We start from the raw sequence: 22,331 nt of genomic DNA on the forward strand, positions 1-22,331 counted from the left end.
GTTTCAAGGGAAAAATTCTAGTCATACTAGTTAGAAAGAACTTAAAAATGTCATTAGTGGGCTCCTTAAGGCTCCTGAAACTGAGCAGCTGTGTTTTGGCTTTCATGAGAAACTCCTGCCCTTCCTTTGTGCTGTAATCAGGTCTCTGTGGCTGCCTTCTCACTGGTGCTTGAGGTAATTTGTCCAAAACCTATTGCAGTCTTTTTAATGACATAAAAAGTGTTGGCATATATACAACTGTATTGTTCACTAAGTGCACTGGAGAGGGGACATTTTCTCAAGGGTGCTTAATCAGGCACTGGACAACTACAGCTTTCACTCCACCAGTATTTCTGTTAAACTTTCTGATTCTTTACAGCAGAAACTCCTCCTGCTCTGCACAAGTGGTTTGTGTAAGGTGGTCTCTTGTTGGTCTTGATCTTGACATCTGTGCTTCATCACTGACGTGTAAATCCAGAAAGTTGGGAAAAGTAAGGAGTCCTCTGAGCACAACATGTTCTTTTTAGATGGTAGATTCCCATCCCTATGGTAGATGGAATTTAGTGAGTCCTTTTGATTTAATTTTCTGCCTGTATTTATTATTTTGCCAGCCCTGTTCTAGTATTTGGAGGGGAGGGAAACTGTTTGTGGGTTCTTTAAAAAAAATATATATGGAGAACAATATTTGATTTCTTTAAAAAAAAATATGGAGAACAATATTTGATTTTGTGTCTTAAACAATACCTTGAATTTTCAAAAATTCTTTGTTGAAACTGTTTACAACTGGTGGTGTAATATATATGGAGTAAATATTCTACAACTCTCCTACTCCATAGCATAATTGTTGGGTTTTTTTTTCCTTTCGTCCAACGTGGTATAGTGTTGTTGCTGATCTCTACTGCAGCTAAGATTTTTATCCCCTTTTGTGATTTTTTTTTTTTTTTTTTTTTTTTTTATTTTCTGGTAAAGGAGTTTATTACAACCTCTGGGAACACCAGGGTGAAAACTGCAAGCAGACCTTACCCTCTTCTGCAAATTGGTTGAGGTCTAGATGGACAAAACAAAAGAGTAAATAATGAAGCAAGATGACAGGCAATAGATATTATGCAAACTTGTTTAAAGTAATAGTCCTCTTTATTAAATAATAGAAGTAACAAATAGTTTGACATAATCATGGAAAAAGTCATTTTGAAACTGGAGGCAAAATAGGCTACGCAGGACTAAAGGAGAAGGGAAGCAGGAAAGGAGAAGGGAAGCAGGTTATGAGAGGGGTTGAGGCTTTAAAGGATGGCTGAGATGTGGTTCAAAAGAAACTTTACTGATCTTACCAACCTCACCAAGAAGCCTTACCAGGAGCACTGTCCCACTAATGAGGGAGCTCAAAGTCTTTATGATCAGACCAGCAGCAGAATTCCTGCTGTGCTGTTTGGCATATTTATGACTCCAGAGCCATTCAGGGCTGTTTCTTACAGGCCACCTAATGTGGTAATGCTTTTCTTTGCTTAAAACAAATTTCCACTGTAGGGAGATTATTTTAATAATGCTGTTTAGCTGGAAATACAAAAAATTAGGAAATAAGTTTCAGTCTCCTGTGAAAATGTGTGTTCCTCAGCTCTCTGCTAGATGCAGAGTGCATTTTAGTAGGTGGCTAGGTTTTTCTAGTGCCCACCAATTTTTTTAATCCTTTTTTTTTTGCTATTTTATTTTTATTTTAATTGTGGCTTTTCCCCATATCTACAGACTGAGAATCAGCAACTTGCTGATAAGTTTGGACTTACTTCTCCCTTGCTGTATGTTGAAGCAAATGTCATTTCCCAGTTAGCTGATTTATTTAATTTCTTGGGTTTCTTTTGTTAAGGGTTGTGTGAGAAAAATATTTTTACCACTGGTCAGTGTTTATATGTCCATTTTAAAAGGGGATGTCAAATGAAAAATTGTGAGACATGTAACCTGTAGAATAAACTACTTTGGAAAGTCATTCCCCTGAACAAGTATCCTTCAGCTTTCAGTGTTGTCTTCTGTTTGAGCCTCCATTGGAATTAGGTGCTTTCTAATTATTATTAGGTGATGGTATTATTTCTATTATTATCTACTAGGTGCTTTGCTAAATTATTTTAATGGCTTTGAATAGAAATACTGAAGTCTTAGACAATTCAAACTTGCATATCAAATCTAACAGCACTTGTTCTGCTTGTATTTAAGTCACTCTAATTATGCCTTTTGGTTACTTATGTCTTTTGAAGGTATATTGTGAATTACAAACAACTCGAAGACAGCTTAGACTTTGTCTTGCACAATTTTCTTGCTGTGCCAGAAGCAATTGAATAACTCACCCTGTAACTGGAAAAATTTCCCTGTTCTTTGTCTTTTTTTTTTTTTTTTTTCCCCTCCAGATTCTCAGGTGCAGATTTCACTTTGTGGACTGCTGAGAAGAAAGAGAGCCTGACTTGGATGCCTGCTTTAAAATGTCTTCTGGTTTATAAACTCACATCTTTTTTTCCTCCTCCCCAACTTCCCTTCTGTTTTGCAGCCATAGACCTTTTGTATGGGGGTATATACTGCTTTATGTGTCAAGATTACATATACGACAAAGACATGGAACAAATTGCCAAAGAAGAACAACGAAAAGCTTGGAAATTACAAGGTTTGGTTTCCCTGCCTGAATTTCTTGTTTCTGTTTTTAATCATACCTGTCCCTCCCATTTGTCAATTGCAAAAAAAAAAAAAAAAAACAAACAAAAAAAAACAGTGAGGGGAAGAAAGAGCTCTTAAGAGATAAAAGTGCAGGCCTTGGGAGAGAGAGATGTCTAGCTGTTACTTTCCAGGAGTTAAGACTGTTAGTTTAATGTCTGCACCACACCTAACTGTAAAACAAACCCAACAACTTAATTTTTAATTGCAAAAAATATAAAAGTAGCTCACGGGTATCCTGCAAAATGTGCATGATACTAGAGTTAGGTCTGTACTAGGTAGAAAATGTAACAGTCTGCTCCTTTAGGCTAATTTAGGTGATACAGGCAATAAATCTGTTCCCCTCACATGAAGTGCCACCTTTGTGATTTTTTTTTTTTTTTTTTTTTTATTTTTTTACTAGAACAAGCCAGCTTGCTTACACACCTGTGCTTTCACCGTACACGCACAGTATCTATGTAGAAATATTTACACACAAATATATGTACACACATTTGTTTTATTCAGTTTGCTTTCCCTAATTTTTTCTTTTTTAGCCTTCACCCCAACAGTGGTTTCTCACTACCAGTGTACAATGACAGGTAAGAGGCGTGGGCTGGCGACGCACTTCACTAACAAGCGTCCCTTTGCTGATGATCCTCCCATTTTAGCCATGAATCCCAGTTAAGAATACCAGTTTGATCGTGCAAATTGTTCTCCTCCTGTTTGGCTATGTTCCAATGATTGAATAATTACAGCAGACTTGATTTCATTTGCCCTTTCCTTGATAGAGCTACTCCAAAAGAAACCTTTTCTCTTTTTTTTTTTTTTTTTTTTTTTTTTTTTTTTTTGGAAAGGAAAGGAAGTATTGTTGCTTTTAAACGGAGTAGTTTTTAAGCATCAGTTCCAAAAGCTTCTCATCTTCCATTTCCAGTGGCCTCTAGGGGGTATGTTTTCTTAAAGTGGGGAAGTCTGCATTTGAGGACAGATGACTTCTGCCTAGTAATGTCTCTGACTGAGTCCATGGCATCCTGTTTCAATGTGACAGCCTTAGTCAGGGCTGATATGACTTCAAACCATTCTTAACCTCATTTCCAATTTTAAAAAGAGCAGCTAACATCGTATTAACAAGAGTTTTTCTGATCCATAGCAAAAGTACAGCTGCTTTTACTTAGTTCCTACTACAGATCCCATTCCACTTTCTGCTTATTCCCTGTTTGGAGGGAGCTGGAGGAAAGGAGGGCAGTGAGATTGTGACTGGGTCCTAGAACAGGCAAATGCAGTTTAAAATGCTCTAGCACAAAGCATTGATTTTCAAACTAAGGCAAAATGGAAAAATCTTTTCAAACCTTTTGTTCAGCCTATGCACCTCTTTTGAAAACTTCTTCAAAACCTTCTAAACTTTGTGGTGCTTTGGGTAGCAAACTAAACAACTGCAACAGCTTCTTGATGCAACAGAAGAGGAAACCTTCCCCAGTTTCTTACTTTGGAATATGTAAATTGAAAGAGCCATTTTTTAATTGTGTTGTCATTAGCAAGTGATATATTTGGGTTTTCTGAGCTGAGATGCTGCCACTTTGTCCTGCAGTGGATGTCAGGCTGCTGTAGTTTACATTCTAGGGTAATTACAGGAATAAAATTGTTCATCTTGTTGTCTTGAACCACAAAGTTGTGCAGTGAAGAATCACGGAGAGGAGCTGCCAGGCAGAAAACCTTCTCTGTCCTGGTTAACTGACTAATGAATGGCATATTTATATATATATGTTATATGAATATATATGAATATTCACATTGCATCATCTGTTCCCTGAGGCCAACTCTTTTAATGACCAATAAAGATACAAAATGTAGGAATAGACAACAATAACTTTAAATTACTTGAGTGCACAATATTGACAGCTTAAAAGACAGGGCATAGGAGCTTTTTTATTTTATGGCTTTGCACTGTGTCACCCCATATGTTTCCCTGCATATTTATACAAGGAATGAGAAAGGGAGATACACAGGAGAAATAATGAAAAATTACATGTGGTTTTTTTCCTTCTTTCTCCATTGTTTCAATCTATCTCTTCCTTCCCAGAGTGGCTTACGTTATCTGAAAGATGAAGTAAAAAAGGGGTGGCAAAAAAACCTTAAAACTTGAGTGAATCCATTCTGCAAATACTGAGATGGGCTTAAAACCTGAAGTGTCAGTTGTGTATCTTCAAACTTCTGTCCCCAGTGCTTGAAGGGTATTAGCACATACTTGAGTAGATGCTCACATAACAACATGATGCCTGGAGAAAAAAAAACTTTAAGAAAAACCCCAAATGTCATGAGATTCATTTCATACTCTTGTAATATTAACTCTTTAGTGTGCTGAGTTCCCATGTCCAGCTGTAGTTCAGGGTTATATGGTATAACTCTGAACAAGTTGCAACTCTACCATTTTTTTCTTTCCTCTGGTATTGAATATTATTCTTTAAAAATAAGAGAGGTGAGAATACATGGAGCCCTTCATTTATAATTAATGTTTGCATTTTGGGGAGGGAGGAAGTGGGGGCCTGCTAAAATGCAGTGAAGTAAAGAAGCTACATTAATGATTTCTTGCAAAGCTGTGACTTCTGTAAACTAGAGCTGTCATTGCCTTTTCCATCACTCATCCATATGTCCCTGATAAATTATTTAAAAAAAGAAATTATGATTTGTGTATTTGAGAGAATAAAATTAATTCTTGGATGGAGATTTCTCATGCTGACTTGAATCTCTGGCTGTTTTGTAGCATCATTTTTAGAATTATGAGTGTTCACTCCAATAACACTGCTTTCCTTTAATTGTAAATGGTAACCTGTGCATGTGTTGCAGATCTTTAAGTTAGTTTATACTGGAGTTCTTGGCATGTTTGTGGGTGTTATTAAACCTTTTATTAAACCTTTTTCCTTCTTTGGTTTGCTTCTTGTGTTTGTGTTTTGGTTTTGTTTTGGGGTTTTTTTTTGGTTGGTAGGCTTTTGTTTGGTTGGTTAATTATTTTTTTTTATTCTTTTAAACACTGAACCGTTCCTAAAAATGGTACAGTGGTTCTTTTTCCAAGCTTTTGAGTAATAAAACCTCAATATTCTTCTTGAATTATATAGCTGGAACAAAACACTTTTTAATTTCTGTCTCTGACTTGACTTGGGCTCTTTCTAATGAAAGGCTTCTGTAAGAAAGTGTCCTGTCTGGTTTGTGCTCTGTTTGTTGTGGCATTAACTGTACCTGGTTTTTAGTTTGCTTTCAGTTTTTTTAATTGATCAATATCTGATTCACACAGAATCCTGCAAAGTCATCCAGTTTGTCATGCTTAACTTTTCCTGGAAGAGTTGCTCTTGTGAATTGCTTTGGTCTCCATCCTCTATAAGCATTTCAGCTATGTAATCATATATAGATCTATATAAATATATTCATAGTCCCACTGACATATGCAGAACTATTGCATGCCCTAACATGGAGTGCACATGTGTTTCCAGGTGTGAATTTTGTTACATGTTATTTAAATCAGGATTTAAACACACCCAACTTTTATTGTTGGGTTTGTTTTGGTTTTTTTTTCTTTTTTTTTTTTTTTTTTCAATTATGAGGCTTCATCCCATTGAGAGACAGGTTATGTTTGGCCATGTACAGTGAGCCCAAGTGCATGGATTCACATTTACAGCTGATCAGTGCAGTAGCTGGTTGCTGAAACACAGTGCTGGAAATTTTGAGCTTTTCTAGGAGCCAATGTATAGAAAAAGGGAGTATTACAAATATGAAGTGGGTTGCTGGAGAAGTCTAATGCAAAACTTGTTGCAAGCCAATGTTCTGTCATATGTGAACTGTCCATATGTGAGTCTCTGAAGCTGCTTCATTTGTTTGCCTCTGCACAGTGTATTCAAAGCATTGCAGCTGTTTTCTCTGCTTGATGAGTTTGTTGCACAGTAATTAGTTTCCTTTTCTGTTTTCCTGAGTGTGTTGCTTGACGCTGAACCTTGGATAAAGGAAAGGGACTATATGATGCTGGTATTCTTTCTTATGCTTCTTGCGTAATCTGTTGCTGAATTAAGTAAAGTGAGAGCTGGATGCATCCATGTAAATACGAATTTTCTAGTCCTCAGGAATCAAAAAATTAGACTTTTTATTGCTAGAACCTGGAGGGTCAGTAGTAACTATGAGTCGAACATTTTTGGGTGGGTAGCTTCTGACAAGCATAGATATTTCTGAAAATGAAGATCAAAGAGCTATTAAAATTTAATGTATATTATGCAGAATGTGTAAGCCTCTAGCTATATTTTCTACTCTCCTTCTTTTAATATGTATGATTTATAATTTATTTTCTGTAGCTCAGCACTGCTTCTGCTCCATGCGTTTGGTGAAAAATAACCCTTAATTGACTTTAATCCTCAGTTTTAGAATAGATTGCTTGTCATCTTATTATTCTTTATTTTTAATGCAAAAATACTTTTGTGAGTCACTACAATTGACCTTGCATAGTAAATTCTCTGTGCTTCATAGAGAGAAGGCTGCAGCAATACTTAGCTGGTCAGCACATGAGTCTTCAGTGTTGTGTTTTTCTTGTGTCAGATTTACTCTGAACACAACTCAGAGCTTACTTCAGATCTGTTCTCCCTTTTACCTGACTCATTTCTACTCTGCTTTCCTTTGAACTATAGAAATGTATTAGAAATACAATGTTGATATTTATAGAGAATAATGACAGGTATTAGCTGCAGCTCATGAGAAAGGGTAGCTAAGTATTCAGAGAGTTTTGGTTGCTTGGTGGGGGGGAGGGTTGTGTTTAAACCTGCTGTTAACTGTGTGGCTAGTAAATACTAGATCTGTCAGTAAAATAAACCTCAAGTATTAGAATTTGCTTATTTTTAGTCCTACATCAGTGTTTATAAGGAGAGGTCATACTCTGTAATGGTGTACCCTACAATCCATATAGTAACTGTTCAGTATATTGAATTACTGCTGTCTATCTCTAGAGATTAAGCCTCTATCTGTCCATTAAGTTGGGTCAGTTTTAAATTGTTTAACACCTTGTCAAATTTTGCTGGAGTTCTTGGTTATCCTGGAACTTCTCCTAAAATCATAGGGTGGTTTTGTCATTGGATCTCCTCTGAGCACAAGGAAACGCATTTTTTGGTAATTATGGATTTATTCTTGTGCTGGAATTCCTTTTAAACCAAAAAGAGGTTTATAATCCAATAACGAAAAATTTGGCCTAGGTATTTTTAACAAGAAGGGCTTTTTAAAAATTCTCCTAGTTCTTATTTGTTGGAAGCTTGGCTGCTGCCTTTCTGAGCAACATTTTTGGGGGAAGGGTCGTCCTGGTTAAACCGTGACGAGGGTAAGAAGCAATCAGTCTCTTGCAGTTGCCCTTACATCGAATCCAACTTAATGGACAGCATGTTGAAAGTCTTCACTTGAACAGAGGTTTGAATCCTTTTACTAAACAACTCCCTGAAACTTTCTTTTCATCTGCTTAGGCATTGGAGAGAAGTATTCAACCTGGGAGCCAACCAAGCGCGAGTTAGAATTGCTACGACACAACCCCAAGCGGAGAAAAATAACCACAAACTGCACCATAGGTAAGTTCCAGAAATCCTTTCCCAAGCTGATGGATGTTCAAAATTCTCTGGTGTTTTTCCATAAATATTTTTACCCTGAGGTAGTGGGTTCCCTTAACTGTTAGAATAACAAAGTAGGTTTATTTTGCACTAGTTTTTTCTCACTGGAGGAGGATACCTGCTCGGTCACTTCAGGTACTGATGATGATTCATTTAACAGCTACATAACAACATTTTTTATTTTTATTTTTTTTACAAATATGCATTTAAAGACTTCAGCAGAAATCAGTGCTGTTACCTCAGCTCAGGCTCCACCAGAGATCCCATGCAGATGTGTGAAGGGAAATCCTGTAGTTCAGATATTTCCTTCTCTCTAGCAGTCTGGTGGTAAATGTGCTCTTAGCAGGCAAAATAAGCACAGTGTTGTCTTTGTGTGTCATGTTTTAAACTCTAAATGGGGCCTCTTCTATTTCATATTGACACTGAGAAGATGTAATTTGTTCTCCATTGTGTGTCAAATAGCAGTTTTGAAATGCATAACAAATGTTAAATGTTTAGAATTCAGTAGTCTGAAGCAAAGAACTCTGAAATGCAGACCTGTCTACTTTTAGCTGGAGAGTAGTTAAGTAAGGGTGATGAAAATAAACAGTTTTCTAATTTTTTCCTACTGCCTTTAGGCTGGGGGAGTAGGGAATTAAACCCAGTTTCCTGACAAGCTCTAATGAAGATTATTGGGCACTTTTCTCTACTGTTAAATGCACAGTGACATTTTAATGGTGAAGGTACAAGGCTGGAGATGTAGCTATAGACATTGGAAGTTGGAAACTCTTTAAAGGTTTTTTTCCTAGTGTGTCAGCTACTTGCTGCTTTGTGAGAATACATCATGCTTTCAGCACATTTGCTTTTGTCAAAATACACTGAATATAATCACTAAAACTTTCTAATGTCATGTTTCTAACACAGTCATATTTAATCCAAAACCTTACATTTATTTGGAAAAATGGATGGAGAATTACAGAGTAAATTGTAGTGAGTTGAAAATTTGTACAGAATGGTAATTTTAGAAAGGGCACCTATACTTTTGCAATAGTGGAGCTGGAAAGACAGCTGGAAAAACATCTGGACTTCAGAAACTTCAAGTAACCTGGGAAAAAAAACTAGACAAAAATTGCAACATGTTCACACTGGGAGTTTGTGTTTCATGAAACTCCAGTATATTTTGTACAGACTGCTACAAATTACTTAAGATAATAGGAACTGTGCAGGGAAAAAAAAAGTTTAATGAAATTCTGAAGGTGAATGTGACCTTTCTGAAGAACTGAAGCACATTTTTGTGTTTCTCGTTCCAGTCTGAAGGAATGCTGTGCCTACTCTTAAAGGATTTTAAATTTTTCAGTCTGTTTTAAAAAGGCCATGTCTGGTTGCATGAAATCTCATACAACACTGCCTGGGTGGGGGAGTGCTCATGAAACACAGGGGATAAGGGAAATGACTGATCTCTTTACTTCTGCAGGCATGCTTTTAATAATTTCTCCTACTGAGCCCTGGAGCTGTCTATGTGCTGAGATTTAGAAAGAAAAAAAAAATCAAAGCACCCAGGAGACATAATGCAGTTTTGGGCTACAGTTAAAAGCAAAAGACTAGCTTTCTTTTACAAAAATACATTGGGGGTTTAGCTGAAGGAAGAAAAGACCTGCCATTGTCCTTGAGCCTTTTCTCTCCATCTAACCTGCTGCTAAATATATATCTGCTTCAGAGTCTTTTTCCCTTCACTTTCCTCACATTGGCTTGTCTGTTTGCAGTTTCAGATCAGTGAAGAGCCTATATGCAGACTGAAGTGCTGCAATTATCTGGACATTGCCATTTCTCTCTTTTTCTAATACTCAATTATTTTGCCATCAAGTTTTTATCAATCCCATAGCAGATAATAGTGAATCCAGTTTATCTTCTGAGGTAGGTAAATGGCTCAGAGAACAGGCATAACATCCAGTTTTATTGGTTCTGAAAATAAAGATGCTGTTGATAACCATCTATAATAAGCATTGCAAATTTCTTGCTCTGTCTTGTTTACAAAAGAGTCTGATAAAACATAACTGGCTGTCTCTTACCTATCAAATGCTCTCTGCAAAGCTGTTTTAAGAGGAGGGCTGTGGCTTTTTGCTGCTTTCTGTCTTCCCTCCAGAGGAACACTGGTGTCAGCTGGGAGGCAGCACATGTTTAGCTGCCCTGCCATGACCTCCTGATGTGGTTACTGTGCCAGTCACAGTTCCAAAATCCGTGTAAGATGAGTGTAGTGGTGTTACAACTAAAGCAGGTGAGGCAGTGCTCTGAACCCTGGACAGGCATGGTCTGGAAAGGTTATACTTAAATGTGAAGGGCTTGCAAATGATTTTGACCTTTAATAATAAAATACATAAAACTTGATGCTACTCATGTAGAACACGCTTAAGTGTTTCCTGTTACCTCTGTGTTACTTGTGGGACACTCATTTGGGTGAATGTTTTACTCTGTGGCAGAACCTTTTTCATATGTAGAGGGGTTTTTTAATCCTGGATTTGTAGCAATCTTGGGATGCTTCTCAAACAGCTGGATGCAGCTGCTCCTTTTTGAGTTGTTGGAACTTTTAAACAACTGTAAGATCCTTCGTCTTTCATTGGCATCATAAATGAAATCTAAAGAATACTTAGTGGTGAAATGAATGTGTTGTAATTGAGGGTTGAACTGGTAGTTCATTAAAAAAAATACTGTGTGAACTCCTAGCCTTTGATTTAGTGAAATGTGACTGTTTCCATTTAGGCAACAATGTGAAATGTGCTGGAGAAAGAACTTTGTGTTCTCATTCTCAAGAAACCAAACAACCCCCCCCCCGCTAAACTCAACAAAAAAACCCCACTGAAACCTGTAAGTTTTGCTAGATTCTCTTTTGAAGTGGTGTATGTTTCCATCTCATTTTTCCAGGTAGTGAGAAGATAGGGTAGGTAACTATGATTGAAACACTATTTTGTCATGGAGCAAATTGATCTTCAGATGGAAATTGACACTGGAGACTGCTCCAGGCTATAGAAGCAGGGCTGATCCCAGCCTTCTGGGATATAAACAAAGGGCTGTTCTCGATGTTGCACATAAACATCTTCAGAGTGACTTGGAACACACTGTTAACCAAGTGGAAACATTGAGCTATCTCCATCCTCTTTCTCCATGATTGAAAATCCTCCCACAGTGTGGGGCTTCTCTGTGGGGCATTTCATATTTTGCTGTCCTAGCAGATTTGAAATGTTGATGGCATTTCTGTATTTCAAGACATTCAAGAAGAGTGTATGCTCTACTCAGACTATAAACACCTGCTCCTTGGTAGGAATATCAGCTCAGGACATTCTCAGACCTCCTGATGCCCTTCTCACTGTGCTGGCAGAGTTGTTTTCAGGTGAACTCCATCAGGCTGAAGGCATTTTGTGGGGAATGCAGAGGGTGAGTGGAAGGTAGAGAAATTTCCTAAGTTTCTGCATGTTGTTCACATCAACAGCACTGAATTGTGGCCTGGATTATTTAATTCATAGAATATTTCATTTAAGAGAAATACTTTTTTTGAGTTTGGGTTAAAGTTTGTGTTGTAAGCACCCGATAAACAGCGAAACCTTTATGTGGAAAAAAATAGATAACAATTGTAAAAATAGATTCTAAAAGCAAAGGAGCAAAATGTACTATTTTGTGTCAGCCTCTTGTCTGTGAAGAGGCTGCCCTCAGCAAGTCAGGGCAGTAACCAAGCTTCAACTTGACAGGCAAATTTTTTATTACAGGGTTGGACTAGAGGTGCCAGTGATACAGAATCTTTCGGGAGCTGTTTTCCAAAGCTTGTCTTGCTCAGCTATCATTAATACCCCCAGCAGATTAGTTCTCCTGAGTCCACCAAGTATTAGCTTGGGATCAGCTGGTCTCTGATTAGCATATGAAGTGACTTTGTGGCTGAAGATTGGTGTATTAACAATAGGAAGAATTAGAGTCCCAAGGCACATGGATAATTAGCAGGAGCCACCTGGGATTCCCATTTGCAGTGTTGCAAAAAGGCAGAGGGGATAGCTTGGAGAGGAGACTGAGCAAATCCTTTCCAGAAAGAATGATGAGGTGGGGGGGGAGGTGGCAAAAACAATAGCTCCAGGGGAGTAGCAGGTGGGTTGTGCAGCTGCACAATGATGAGCAGTGGATGTGCCAGAGAGCAGCAGGAGTGAAATAAATATTGCAGCAGAGCTCCCATAGAAAGGTGGCAAAGGAAGAGGAACAGTGACCTGGGAAGTATTTTTGGTTCTCCACAAGCTACCAGGACTGTTACTGCTTCTCCAGAAGCAGCAGTAACTCAAAGGTGTTTAAGACTGCATCAGTACTTGGAAGTTTGTAATGAAGCTTTCTGGTGTGCTTTTTCTGGTTGAATGTTACTTAAGGCAGCTCAAAGGGAAAAGTGGGATGAAAACATTGCTTGGCACACCATCACATTTGTAGCTGTAACTTCTGCCTTTAAAAGGCACTGGTCTGTAAGGAGTAATACTTGTATATTTGAAATCACAACCACACAAAGTGCATCTTGAATAGAAATCTCTGATTCTTAAATGAAGGAAAGGCAATGCTCCTTTAAGACTATTCAGGTGAATGTTTTCTGTATTATTCTTCAGTTTTTAATCTAATATCATAATTAGACTGGTTATCTGGTTGGAAAACTTCTTCCAAAAGGGTTGTATTAGTAAAATCTATCTATCCTTGTTCTGTCAGGGAGATCCTTCTGTTCCTCTTTTGCCTTGTCATGAGCTCTGACTATTGGTCTGAGTTGTGAAGAAAAATTCTTCTAGAAGCTGGCATCAGTGATAATGCGGCCTATATTGTTGCATATTTAGCTCAATATTTTAAAATATATTTAAAGTAAATATTACATAATGACATTAATTCCTTCCTGTGTTCCTAGGTTCCAAATTCAGTTGTATTTATCAATTTACCTCTTTTTAAAAATCAGTCAGTAGTAAGGCTGAAACCTAAATGACCTTTTTGGCTTATTCCATTTTCTCTTCCTTATGTAGTGTATATGGATAACCCCAAAGTTTGACTCTTTCAGCTTTTGTGCACATTCCCCTTACCTAGGAGAAAGGAAAAAAAAAAAAAAATCTCTTTGGAAGTAACTAGTACAAGATGTTGGCCCATCTCCTGCTTGATGATTGAAGAATAGTTGAAACATGCAGAGCATATTTTTTGAGCTTGTAAAGATTAATGAAAGAAGGATACCAATTCCCTTTATGAAAAACTTTTTCCTCCCCAAGAGTTTAGTCCTACTTTCAAGTTAAAATGCTGTAACAAGTTCAAGTATAAACCAGTTAACATCTTTTCTCCAAGGAGCATCAGGCAAATAGTGATGGGATAGCTTGGAAAATAAAATTATGCATTTAAGGAAGTCATGGATAGTCTTGGCCCTGGTATTTAGCTTCATGGTATTTTTTGGTTGATCTTTTGCAGGAGTGTATGGATTGTGGAAGAAACAACCAGTCCTAAGTTTTGTAGATCAGGAGTATTCTTAGCAGTTCTTACAAAGACAACACTTTGAGATTATTTGGGGATTTACTGGTTTTGTTTGGGTTTTTTTTTTTTTTTGCATTATCTGTGCACAGAATAAATGCCATGCCTCGACTTTGTTTCCAGTAAAAATTAACAAAGTGTCAAAAACAGTTTTAAGGAGAAGTTACCTTGAAGGCTGAGCTTTGGGTTGGTTGGCATTGGAAACAGCTTTTCCAGTGATGTGCTAAATGGGTTCTGAAAAAGATCCTTAGGTTCAGGGGTCTGCTTGAGGGGTTTAATTTGTGTGGCTGTATGTGAGAAAAGTTTAGTTTAACAAAGAGAAGAGCAAGCTGAACCTTTGGGTATATTTCCTGTCTGAGGAGTAGTGGGTTTTCAGACAAATTTTATAATTCTTTTAACAGTATATATAAAAAAATGTGAATGATTTGACTTTTCTTTTTCCTTTCCTGTAAAGCTTGTTTTGAATGTTTTATTAGTGGGGGAATAAGAGCAGGGAGAGACCCTGATGTATGGGCATGTGTACAGCTGTGAGAATAGAAAATATTGCAGATGAAGAGATGTTGACATAAACACCAAAGTTTGGAAAGCTGGAATCCTAATCTCCAGGGATATTTACCTGAAGTACAACCCCTGGAGACTGTATGAAGCTGAAACTACATCTATGTCAAGTAAGCAGATTGCAATTGGGGTTGAATTTTTCTGCTATCCTGGCTTGGAAAATTGCCATTCATATTACTTGCATAGAAAATACTTTAATTTTTGTAACTGTAGGTGGCTCTTGGGGATTTGAGACAAAGGAAGATACACACTGGGGGTTCACAATGTGAAATTCCTTAGAAGACAGGGTCCTTAATCCTGGCCTTGCATCATATTCCAGACTTCTAACTCAAACCTTATTTTCTTTCTCTGCAGTTTTTAAAGTGGATCCATGACTGTTAGTGATCCATACACATAATTTTTAACTTACAGATAGTGCTTAAGTTTGACTTTTCTAAAATTGTGTTCTGCACTTCTTCAGGTGAAACTTTATAATTTGGATCCATCTGTGTAGCAGCACAAAAAGGCTTTTCCTCCATTTGTAGCTGCTGATTAAATTTTCAATTGTAATTTGTTTGCTGACTCATTGACTTTGTCCTACCTATCTCTCTCTGATAATTTTTTTTCCTGTGCTTTCTTCACTATATCCTTCACTGCATTATGTAACTTAAATAGGCAGTCAAAACATTAGGCTTTTAACATGAAAAATGCAGTAAATGTTAGTCAGTTGTCACTGCTTGAACAGGTTTGTTTGGGAATGGGTGGTTTCTTCTTAAGGAAAACCCAACAGCAATATAGAGCTAGAATTTCATTCTGACCCTTTAAGCAAGATAGATACTTTTATTTAGACAAAGCATTCCTTGTTTGTTTGCTTAAAATTAAAGAAAAATTATCAGGGCATTTCTTTAAAGTGGTCTTTAACTGGCTTTAAAGAAAATAAACCAGTGGATGCTCACAAGAAAACAGATGTGCTTAAAAGTGCTTGGCTGTCTTACCATTCCTCAGCAGCAAACCCTGAGGTCAGCAGGTATGTCTGCTGGTTTCTTGACCACACTACTCCATGCTACAGACAATTGCTATTTTTGTCACCCTTTAGCATGAGAAGCTTCTTCTTGTTATTATTAAAAAAACCCAAACAACACCCAGCCCAAAGAAACAAACTTTGATTTACAATTTCTTTACCTGATTCACTCTGTGTCGGTAGAAAGAGCAAAACATTTTTAACAAGGCCACTCATCTCCATCTCAGTTTTGTTCTTTTGTGGATCACTTTTGGATTATATTTACTATGACCTTCCATTCTGCTTTCTCATATCTGCTTCTAGAGTTGGGCTTCGTGTGGACAGAAGGTAGATACAGTATATACTGAAAGTTGGAATATGCATAAACAGCATGTGGCATGGTTTGTGTGTTGTGGATTGTTGGAATCACTCCGTGCCAGTTCACCAACAATAATTTGTGCACATTAATACATTTGGATGCATTGGATTTCATTGGATGCAGTTGATTTCGTTGGCAGTTGGCCTACTCCTGAAGTTATTAATTTCTGAAATCTGTTTTGAGGATGGGTGAAAACTTGGAGGCAGCATATGGTGTGATATTGGGGGGAAAGGAGGGCTGCGGGTGTGAATTTTATTTTGTCAGTTTAGTGGGAGTACCTCTTGTTCTTTAAAGTTGCCATCTGCACAGGATTCTCACTGAAAGTCTTGTGCTTCTGTGCAGATCAGGCAAGATCTCACTGAGCTTTTAAGTTTGGCTGCTTTGGGGGAGGGCAAAGAGAATATTTTATTCTGTGCCACTTTTTGAAGTATTTTATTTTGAATAAATGCTTTTTTTATTTTTTTCTTGCTGTATAAAAATGCCTTGAAGAGTCTCAGGGCTGGTTGTCATAATGCTCTGTATCCATCCTGCAGTCAGTTTGACAAACACAATTCCTGCTCTTTGCCTGCTACTGTTTTTTTTTGATACTGTTTTCTGTTCTCCCTGACCTTCCTGCAAATACCTCTCTGATTCACAGGACTTTAATGCCTTGAACCTTGCTTTCTAGGCTGTGTGAGACACTACAACTGCTATTTCAGTTCTGCAGTTGCTTTAGCAGCCTCTCCATACCTTTATTCAAGTCCTTTAAATTCACATTAGGCCCCACAGTTGTAAGGGGTTTGGCTTTGTTGTTAAACCAAGACATTTTGTGCAATGTCTATATTTGTATGTGACATTTCCTGCCATGTTTTCTGCTGTACAGAAATAGGCACCTTTTTGTTTCTCTGGCTCTTGATGTCAGATGTGCTTGGGCTCCATGGTGTTTCATCTTTCTCCTTCAGCCAACTTCATGTGTTATGAGGACCAGATAATCAAATCTGCTAAGTTTCAGAGCATTATGTGATTATTTCCAGTGTTGAATATGAAAAATGTCTTCCTCTATTACATGTTCTGGAAATTTGAGATCCAGGTTGTGTGTGTGTGTCTCCCAGTGTGTTCACTCACTGCTAAGAGATCCTGACAGAGATTGGATCAGGTTGAAGCACAACAGACAAAATTTGTTCAGTGGGTCTTGATATGCCAAGATAGGAATTCAGGGAAGTTTGGTACAAGTTCTGCTGCAGAACTTAATGTCTTTTGCAGTCTTATTCATTTCAGATGAGAGAATTTAATAGAGAGAAATTATATGCTGTACAGCTTTCTGGTTTGGAGAACAGGGTACATTGGTTTCTTCTTGAGAGACCTGAGAGAGAAAAACAATTTTACACTGTGGGTGGTCAGCAAAAATGCTGAAGATAAGAAATTATGGACCAAAAACCTTGACATTGTCCATACTTTTCAAGGTAAAAAAAAGTCTTTACTTGCAGAGTGCTCCTGCATCTCCTTCCTGCCCTGGTGACTTCCAGAAGGTTCAAAACTGACCTTGTGTGTTGCAGAGATCCTTGGCTCAGGTCCCCTCCTACCCCACATTTATTTTAAACTTAATATGTTAAACTTAACCTTGGCTATAGGAGACAAAGGCCTATTACACTTATAAATATTGTAACTCCACATTTAAGGCCTTTCCCTGTCTTTGTGTTTATTTTTTTAAATTTCTGGTAATTCTTTACACTTACAGTACAAGGCAGCCATTGCTTTAGCAGTAAGAAAATTCAGCTTCACCTTTTGGCCAGGAAAAATTGCTTCTGGGGTTTCTGGGGTATATTTTTATCTTACCTAGATGAAAACTCTGCTCTTGTCACTTGAAAATTGGTGTGGTTATATCAGGAGTCTTGGTATACTCTGCAGCTACAAGGGAGTAGAATATTTACTCTCAAGGGAGGTATTTTCACTTGGATTCTGATCTCTTCCTTTTTACTATTAATTGTGAGCAGTTTGGGGGCACACAGGCTAGAACTGCCCAACAAAAGGCTTCTATCCTGCTGTTGTTTTTTGTCCTCCACGGAAGGCAGCATATGGGGAAGTGAAGAGGCTCATCCCAAATGAGTGCACAGAAATCTCTCCTGCAGAAAAGCAGTGATACCACAGTATCTTGACCAAGTCTCCTCACTCATTTGAGGAGTTTTTATAAAGCTATTGCTATTGGAAGTGTTAAAAATGAATTCTAAGTCAGAAGCTCAAATACTACCAGCAGAGGAGCTTATCTGTAGATGGCAGATTGTGTGTGTATCTTCCTTATCAATGTTGTTGCAGTTGTTAAACTGCAATTTATTTACTGACACTGCAGAATAGAAGAGCACTGAGGATATTGTGGGGACTCATCACTGCAGGGGTCAAAGAACAATTCAGGGAAACATTTGTCAGGAATAATACTGGAAGCATTGGTTCTGCCTTGAGGTAGAAGGTCAGACCAGGTGACTTCTGAGGATTTTCTACAATCAGGTTTTCTGTGATTTTTGTGGGAGATGCAATGCACTTTTTAGTGCAACCACTCACTTGGTTTTGGTTTGGAAGCATATTTCTTGATTTAAATCCCCAGGGGAAAAAAATACTTGCTTGAAACAGTTTCTCTGTTTACATGGGCTATATGCAAAATGGAGCCTGGGAGGTTTATTTGTGTGTTTTGTCAGAGATTTTAGGAATGCTGACTCATTTGACCAGGCTGAGGGTGTGCACACATTGAGCCAATGACCATCAAATCAGAAAGATGCAAAATTAAAAGCCATGGAGTGCTCCTACATCCTCTGTGTGCTTGGTCACAACGAGCATAGTTATCCCAAGATAAAGGACAGGCTGGAACCTCACAGCCTGCCTTACCCTGCCCACACCATTAAGGGAGATCAGTTGCCTTTTTTGAAGTGCTTTAAGTCTGGAAAAACAGAAATACACAATCAGCCTCAGTGGTCAGTATTCTGGAGAATCAGGCACATGGTGCTTGCACACCACTGAACCCACAGCATCTGTAAGCAAATGAAATGATGGGGAGTGTGCTCTGAGGCAAAGATTGGAAGCTTCTCTGGACTTTGGGATATTTTGGCATCGTTAATTGGTGGAATAATTAGTTGGTGAATTGGTTCAAATGTAAATATTTTGAGTACAACATTTTAAGAGTACTTTGTCACTTGGGAAATGCCTGGTTTGGGGGTTTTGTGCCATAATAATATGAAATGCTGCACTACTTGTGTTTGGTCATACTCCTGGTAACTTGGTTGCTCCATTTGCTCCAAGGATATGGCTTGTCCTGAGGTGTGTCCAACAACACATGGCAGAGCAGCATGTGTGGAAGGCCCATCTGTTGCTCTGTGGAAGAAGCTCTAGTAAAGCCTTCTTTGGTACTACTTGTGAAGTACTAAAGTGAGTGATGTACTGAGCCACAAATGCAGAAGCTCAAATGCCAAATACCTGCCTAGACCAAAACTGACACTGAGGAGTCAGCAGCCCTGATTCCAGCAGCAGCTGCTCCCTGGTCCCTGCATCCTTCCCTCATTCTGGCACTGACCTTCTCTCCTGACCTGTGCTGAGCTGGGTGAACCTGCTCAAAGGTGCCCAAGATCCATCACTGCTTGCAGGTGGTGAGCTCATACACTCAAGGTGAGACCATTTTTTCCTCTCAGATGAGCAAGGTGAACCATTTCACCATGGAGTCAAGCAGATGCCAGCTCAGTGCAAGGAGAACATCATCAGTGAGCTTTTCAAGGGGCTTATTTGTCATGTGAAACTCTTCTCACCTTTCCCCTGCCTGTCAAAGACAGTTCCTGGGGTTTGCATCGTGCTGTAACATTAATCTGGATGTGTCATGGGGGTGAAAAAGTGGAGGGGATGTTCCACACCTCTTGTGAGTCAGGGTCAATGTGCTGAGCTGTTCCTAACAGCTGCCAGAGCTGCTTTTGGAGCTGCTCCAACAACTGGAAGTCCCAAACTCCCCTGTTGCAATGTTTTCTAACTGTGAGACAATTATTTTTAATATCTAATTAAATTTCACTTCTTGTGAGCGAGTTTTTTTTTTATTACAGCTTTGGTAGGCCACGAGTTAATTACAGTCCTCTTTGCAGTGGCCTGTAACATCCTTGAAAATTGTCAGCCTGGCTGTTCCTCCATCAACACTGTCTTTTTGTAATTAATTAACTCAACTAGTGGGTTCTTCAGTTGTTCCTCCAGTCTCAAATCTTAACTTTATCCAAATTTTCATTCATGTTCTTGACTTCTCTCCAGTTTGCATGGATTTCTCTTAAAAATGGGTGCTCAGTTCCAGATGTCCTCCAGCTGATGTTTTCTGTCACCAGAACAGAGCAGTTACCTCCTGGTCCTTCTTCTAGTCCTGTTAAGTTTTAAAATGCTGTTTTTCTCAGAACTGCAGCACAGTTTTTAAGTCATTTAAGTCGAGCTGCTGCAGCCATTGCTCCTTATTTTGTCTTTGTCCACTTAATTTTTCTTGTTTCCTACTTCATGATTGGTTTTAATTGATTGGATTTAATTGATTTCTGATAGTTTCTCCCATTTAACAAGTTGCTCTTGAATTATTGTTCTATCTTCCCATTATGTTTGAACTATTTTGGTGTAGTTTCTCCCTTCTGCAAGCATTTTGTGTTGTCACTGAAGCTATTGAATAAAAAGAGTGAATGCAATCCAAGTCCCTTTGAACTAAGAGGGGCTGGGGACAAACTGAGTGCTGGGAAAACATCCTTGGTGTCCTGATCCACACTTAAGTCCATGCAAATTCAGCTTGGAGCATCAGGAATGTGCAGAGTCTCAGTCTGGCTCTGTAAACACTATGGAGATGTTCACATGGTGCTGTGCCCAAGGTAACCAAGCATTCCAAGAAGTACTGGGAATGCAGTGCAAAAGCATTAAATCTGGTTGCATAAAGAATGGGACCACATTTACTTGGTCTGGACTCATACAGAACCAGCTCTGTTGTTTTACACTGTGGTGTGGACGTGCTAGGTTGTATCTTTGTATCTACTGCAAAGAGATGCTACAAATATTGCTGGGCATATATCCTGACAATTTAATGTAGGTAAGTTCTGAGCTATTGCTAACTACTCACAGGGGTTTTTTATATATCTATTTTAAGAGACAAAAGAAGTAAAACCAGTAAGAGATTGAAATAAGAGCAATAGTAAAACCAAACTAGAGTAAAAAGCAATCCTTAACCCAGCATAAAAAATAAGGCTAAATCTATAAAGTCTGCTGTGGATGTTGGTCACACAATGTCATGCATTTTCCTATGTAGACTTGCAAGTTCACATATCTGCATACCACTGCCTTCTGAAATGAATATTTTTAAGTGGTTATTTCAAAGGGGATTATCTTTTGAGAATAATTGCTGTCACTAACCCCATCAGCAAAACTGCTGCAAGTGGAACAGTAGTGTATTGGCCTGGCTGGGCCAGTGTTTCTGACAGGTCCATTTTGCTGATGTGTGTTACAGTCTGCACCTGAAACTTGAGAGCTGAGAGCAAATTTGGTTTTAGGTTTAGGTGCTAAGATATAAGGCATTTATCCCTTGAAACCCATTTCCAGAAAGATGCTCTGAAACGATTTTGCAATTCCTGTCGTGTGAGTGTAGAGTGAGAACCCAAAATGGTTCTTGAAATTGTCATTGCCATGCTGCACGGGTTGTTTCCAGGGGTTATGTTGAACTCCCTTTAAATAATTCAGTGAGTGCTTCCTCAGCTTGCACTGGCTCTGATACTGTGTGATGGAACTTGGGGGAAACATCAACACCAGATGGGGAACTGGGAGGGCCTGGGGGCAGGGGACAAAAATTTGCTCAAAGGTGTCACCAACCTGTATTTAATGTAAAAAGGATCTCAAGCTGGCTGTGCTTTAGTGCATCTGAGTGATTCCCTGATGGCCTCTCAGAGTTGCCTTATATAGTGACCTATGTTGTTGCTTCCAGAACCTTCATTCAAATAAATCACAGGTTTCTGTTTTCTGTGTGGTAATATTTGTTCAGACTGGTTTGTCTCCTGTCTTTCCTATCCCAGCGTGAAGCCGAAGTTTAGAGACAAACAGAACCTCTTCCAGGAGAGCAAGATAAGCACCTGCTTGTTTTTTCTGTATTTTGTATTCTTGTGTGGTCCTCTCATTTCCCTGCTTCCCCACCTTTAATAGCTGTACAGTTACATTTCACAGAGAAGTGGAATTTCCTTATCTTGTTTTGGTTTTTTCATCTCTCCTGCGTGGGTGGACTTGCAGAACCAGTGTTCTAGATCTCCCTGCATCACAACAAGTGTTACCCAGTGTTGCAGATTTCTTGCTTTCAGCATTTGAAAAAACAAAACCCGTTCCTGGAAGAAGATGGAAGAACTGAAGCTGATAAAGGTAAGCCAGCTGCTTAGAACCTGGTTTTGAGCCCCAAATGTAAAAAGACTTTCCCAGACAGGTTTAGCTGTGCTCAAAGACATTGCAGAAGTTGATTTCTTGCTGCTTTGCTTGCACCCTGCCTGTCAAGCCTGTGACAGAATTAGAGCAGTGGTCCTACACTGTGCCTGATGATTAAAGGATATTTTCTTTTTTGACTATACCATACATGACAATTTTGTCTTGGCAGCAATATCAGTTTATTCCAGTAGTTACATTTTACATCAGCCAGGTTCAGAAACAA

The 22,331-nt window shown here is 38.5% G+C and overlaps 1 protein-coding gene and 1 long non-coding RNA gene across 5 annotated transcripts in view; both read left to right on the forward strand.

Annotated features, from left to right (window-relative positions):
- USP22 (ubiquitin specific peptidase 22) overlaps positions 1-22,331 on the forward strand; it is an 86,389-nt gene that overhangs the window by 34,361 nt on the left and 29,697 nt on the right. For 3 of the 4 annotated variants that reach the window (XM_071761147.1, XM_071761149.1, XM_071761150.1), the window contains exons 3-5: positions 2,510-2,623; positions 3,207-3,251; positions 8,133-8,234. In XM_071761147.1, the coding sequence (XP_071617248.1) occupies positions 2,510-2,623; positions 3,207-3,251; positions 8,133-8,234 (261 nt within the window). The remainder of the gene's footprint in view (positions 1-2,509; positions 2,624-3,206; positions 3,252-8,132; positions 8,235-22,331) is intronic. The other variant, XM_071761148.1, reaches the window with a different exon arrangement.
- On the forward strand, positions 8,241-10,252 carry LOC139804187 (uncharacterized). The gene is made up of 2 exons (XR_011729300.1): positions 8,241-9,352; positions 10,016-10,252. It is a non-coding gene; the product is annotated as an uncharacterized lncRNA (long non-coding RNA).

Source organism: Heliangelus exortis, chromosome 17, assembly GCF_036169615.1.
Source record: "Heliangelus exortis chromosome 17, bHelExo1.hap1, whole genome shotgun sequence".
Lineage (NCBI taxonomy): Eukaryota > Metazoa > Chordata > Aves > Apodiformes > Trochilidae > Heliangelus > Heliangelus exortis.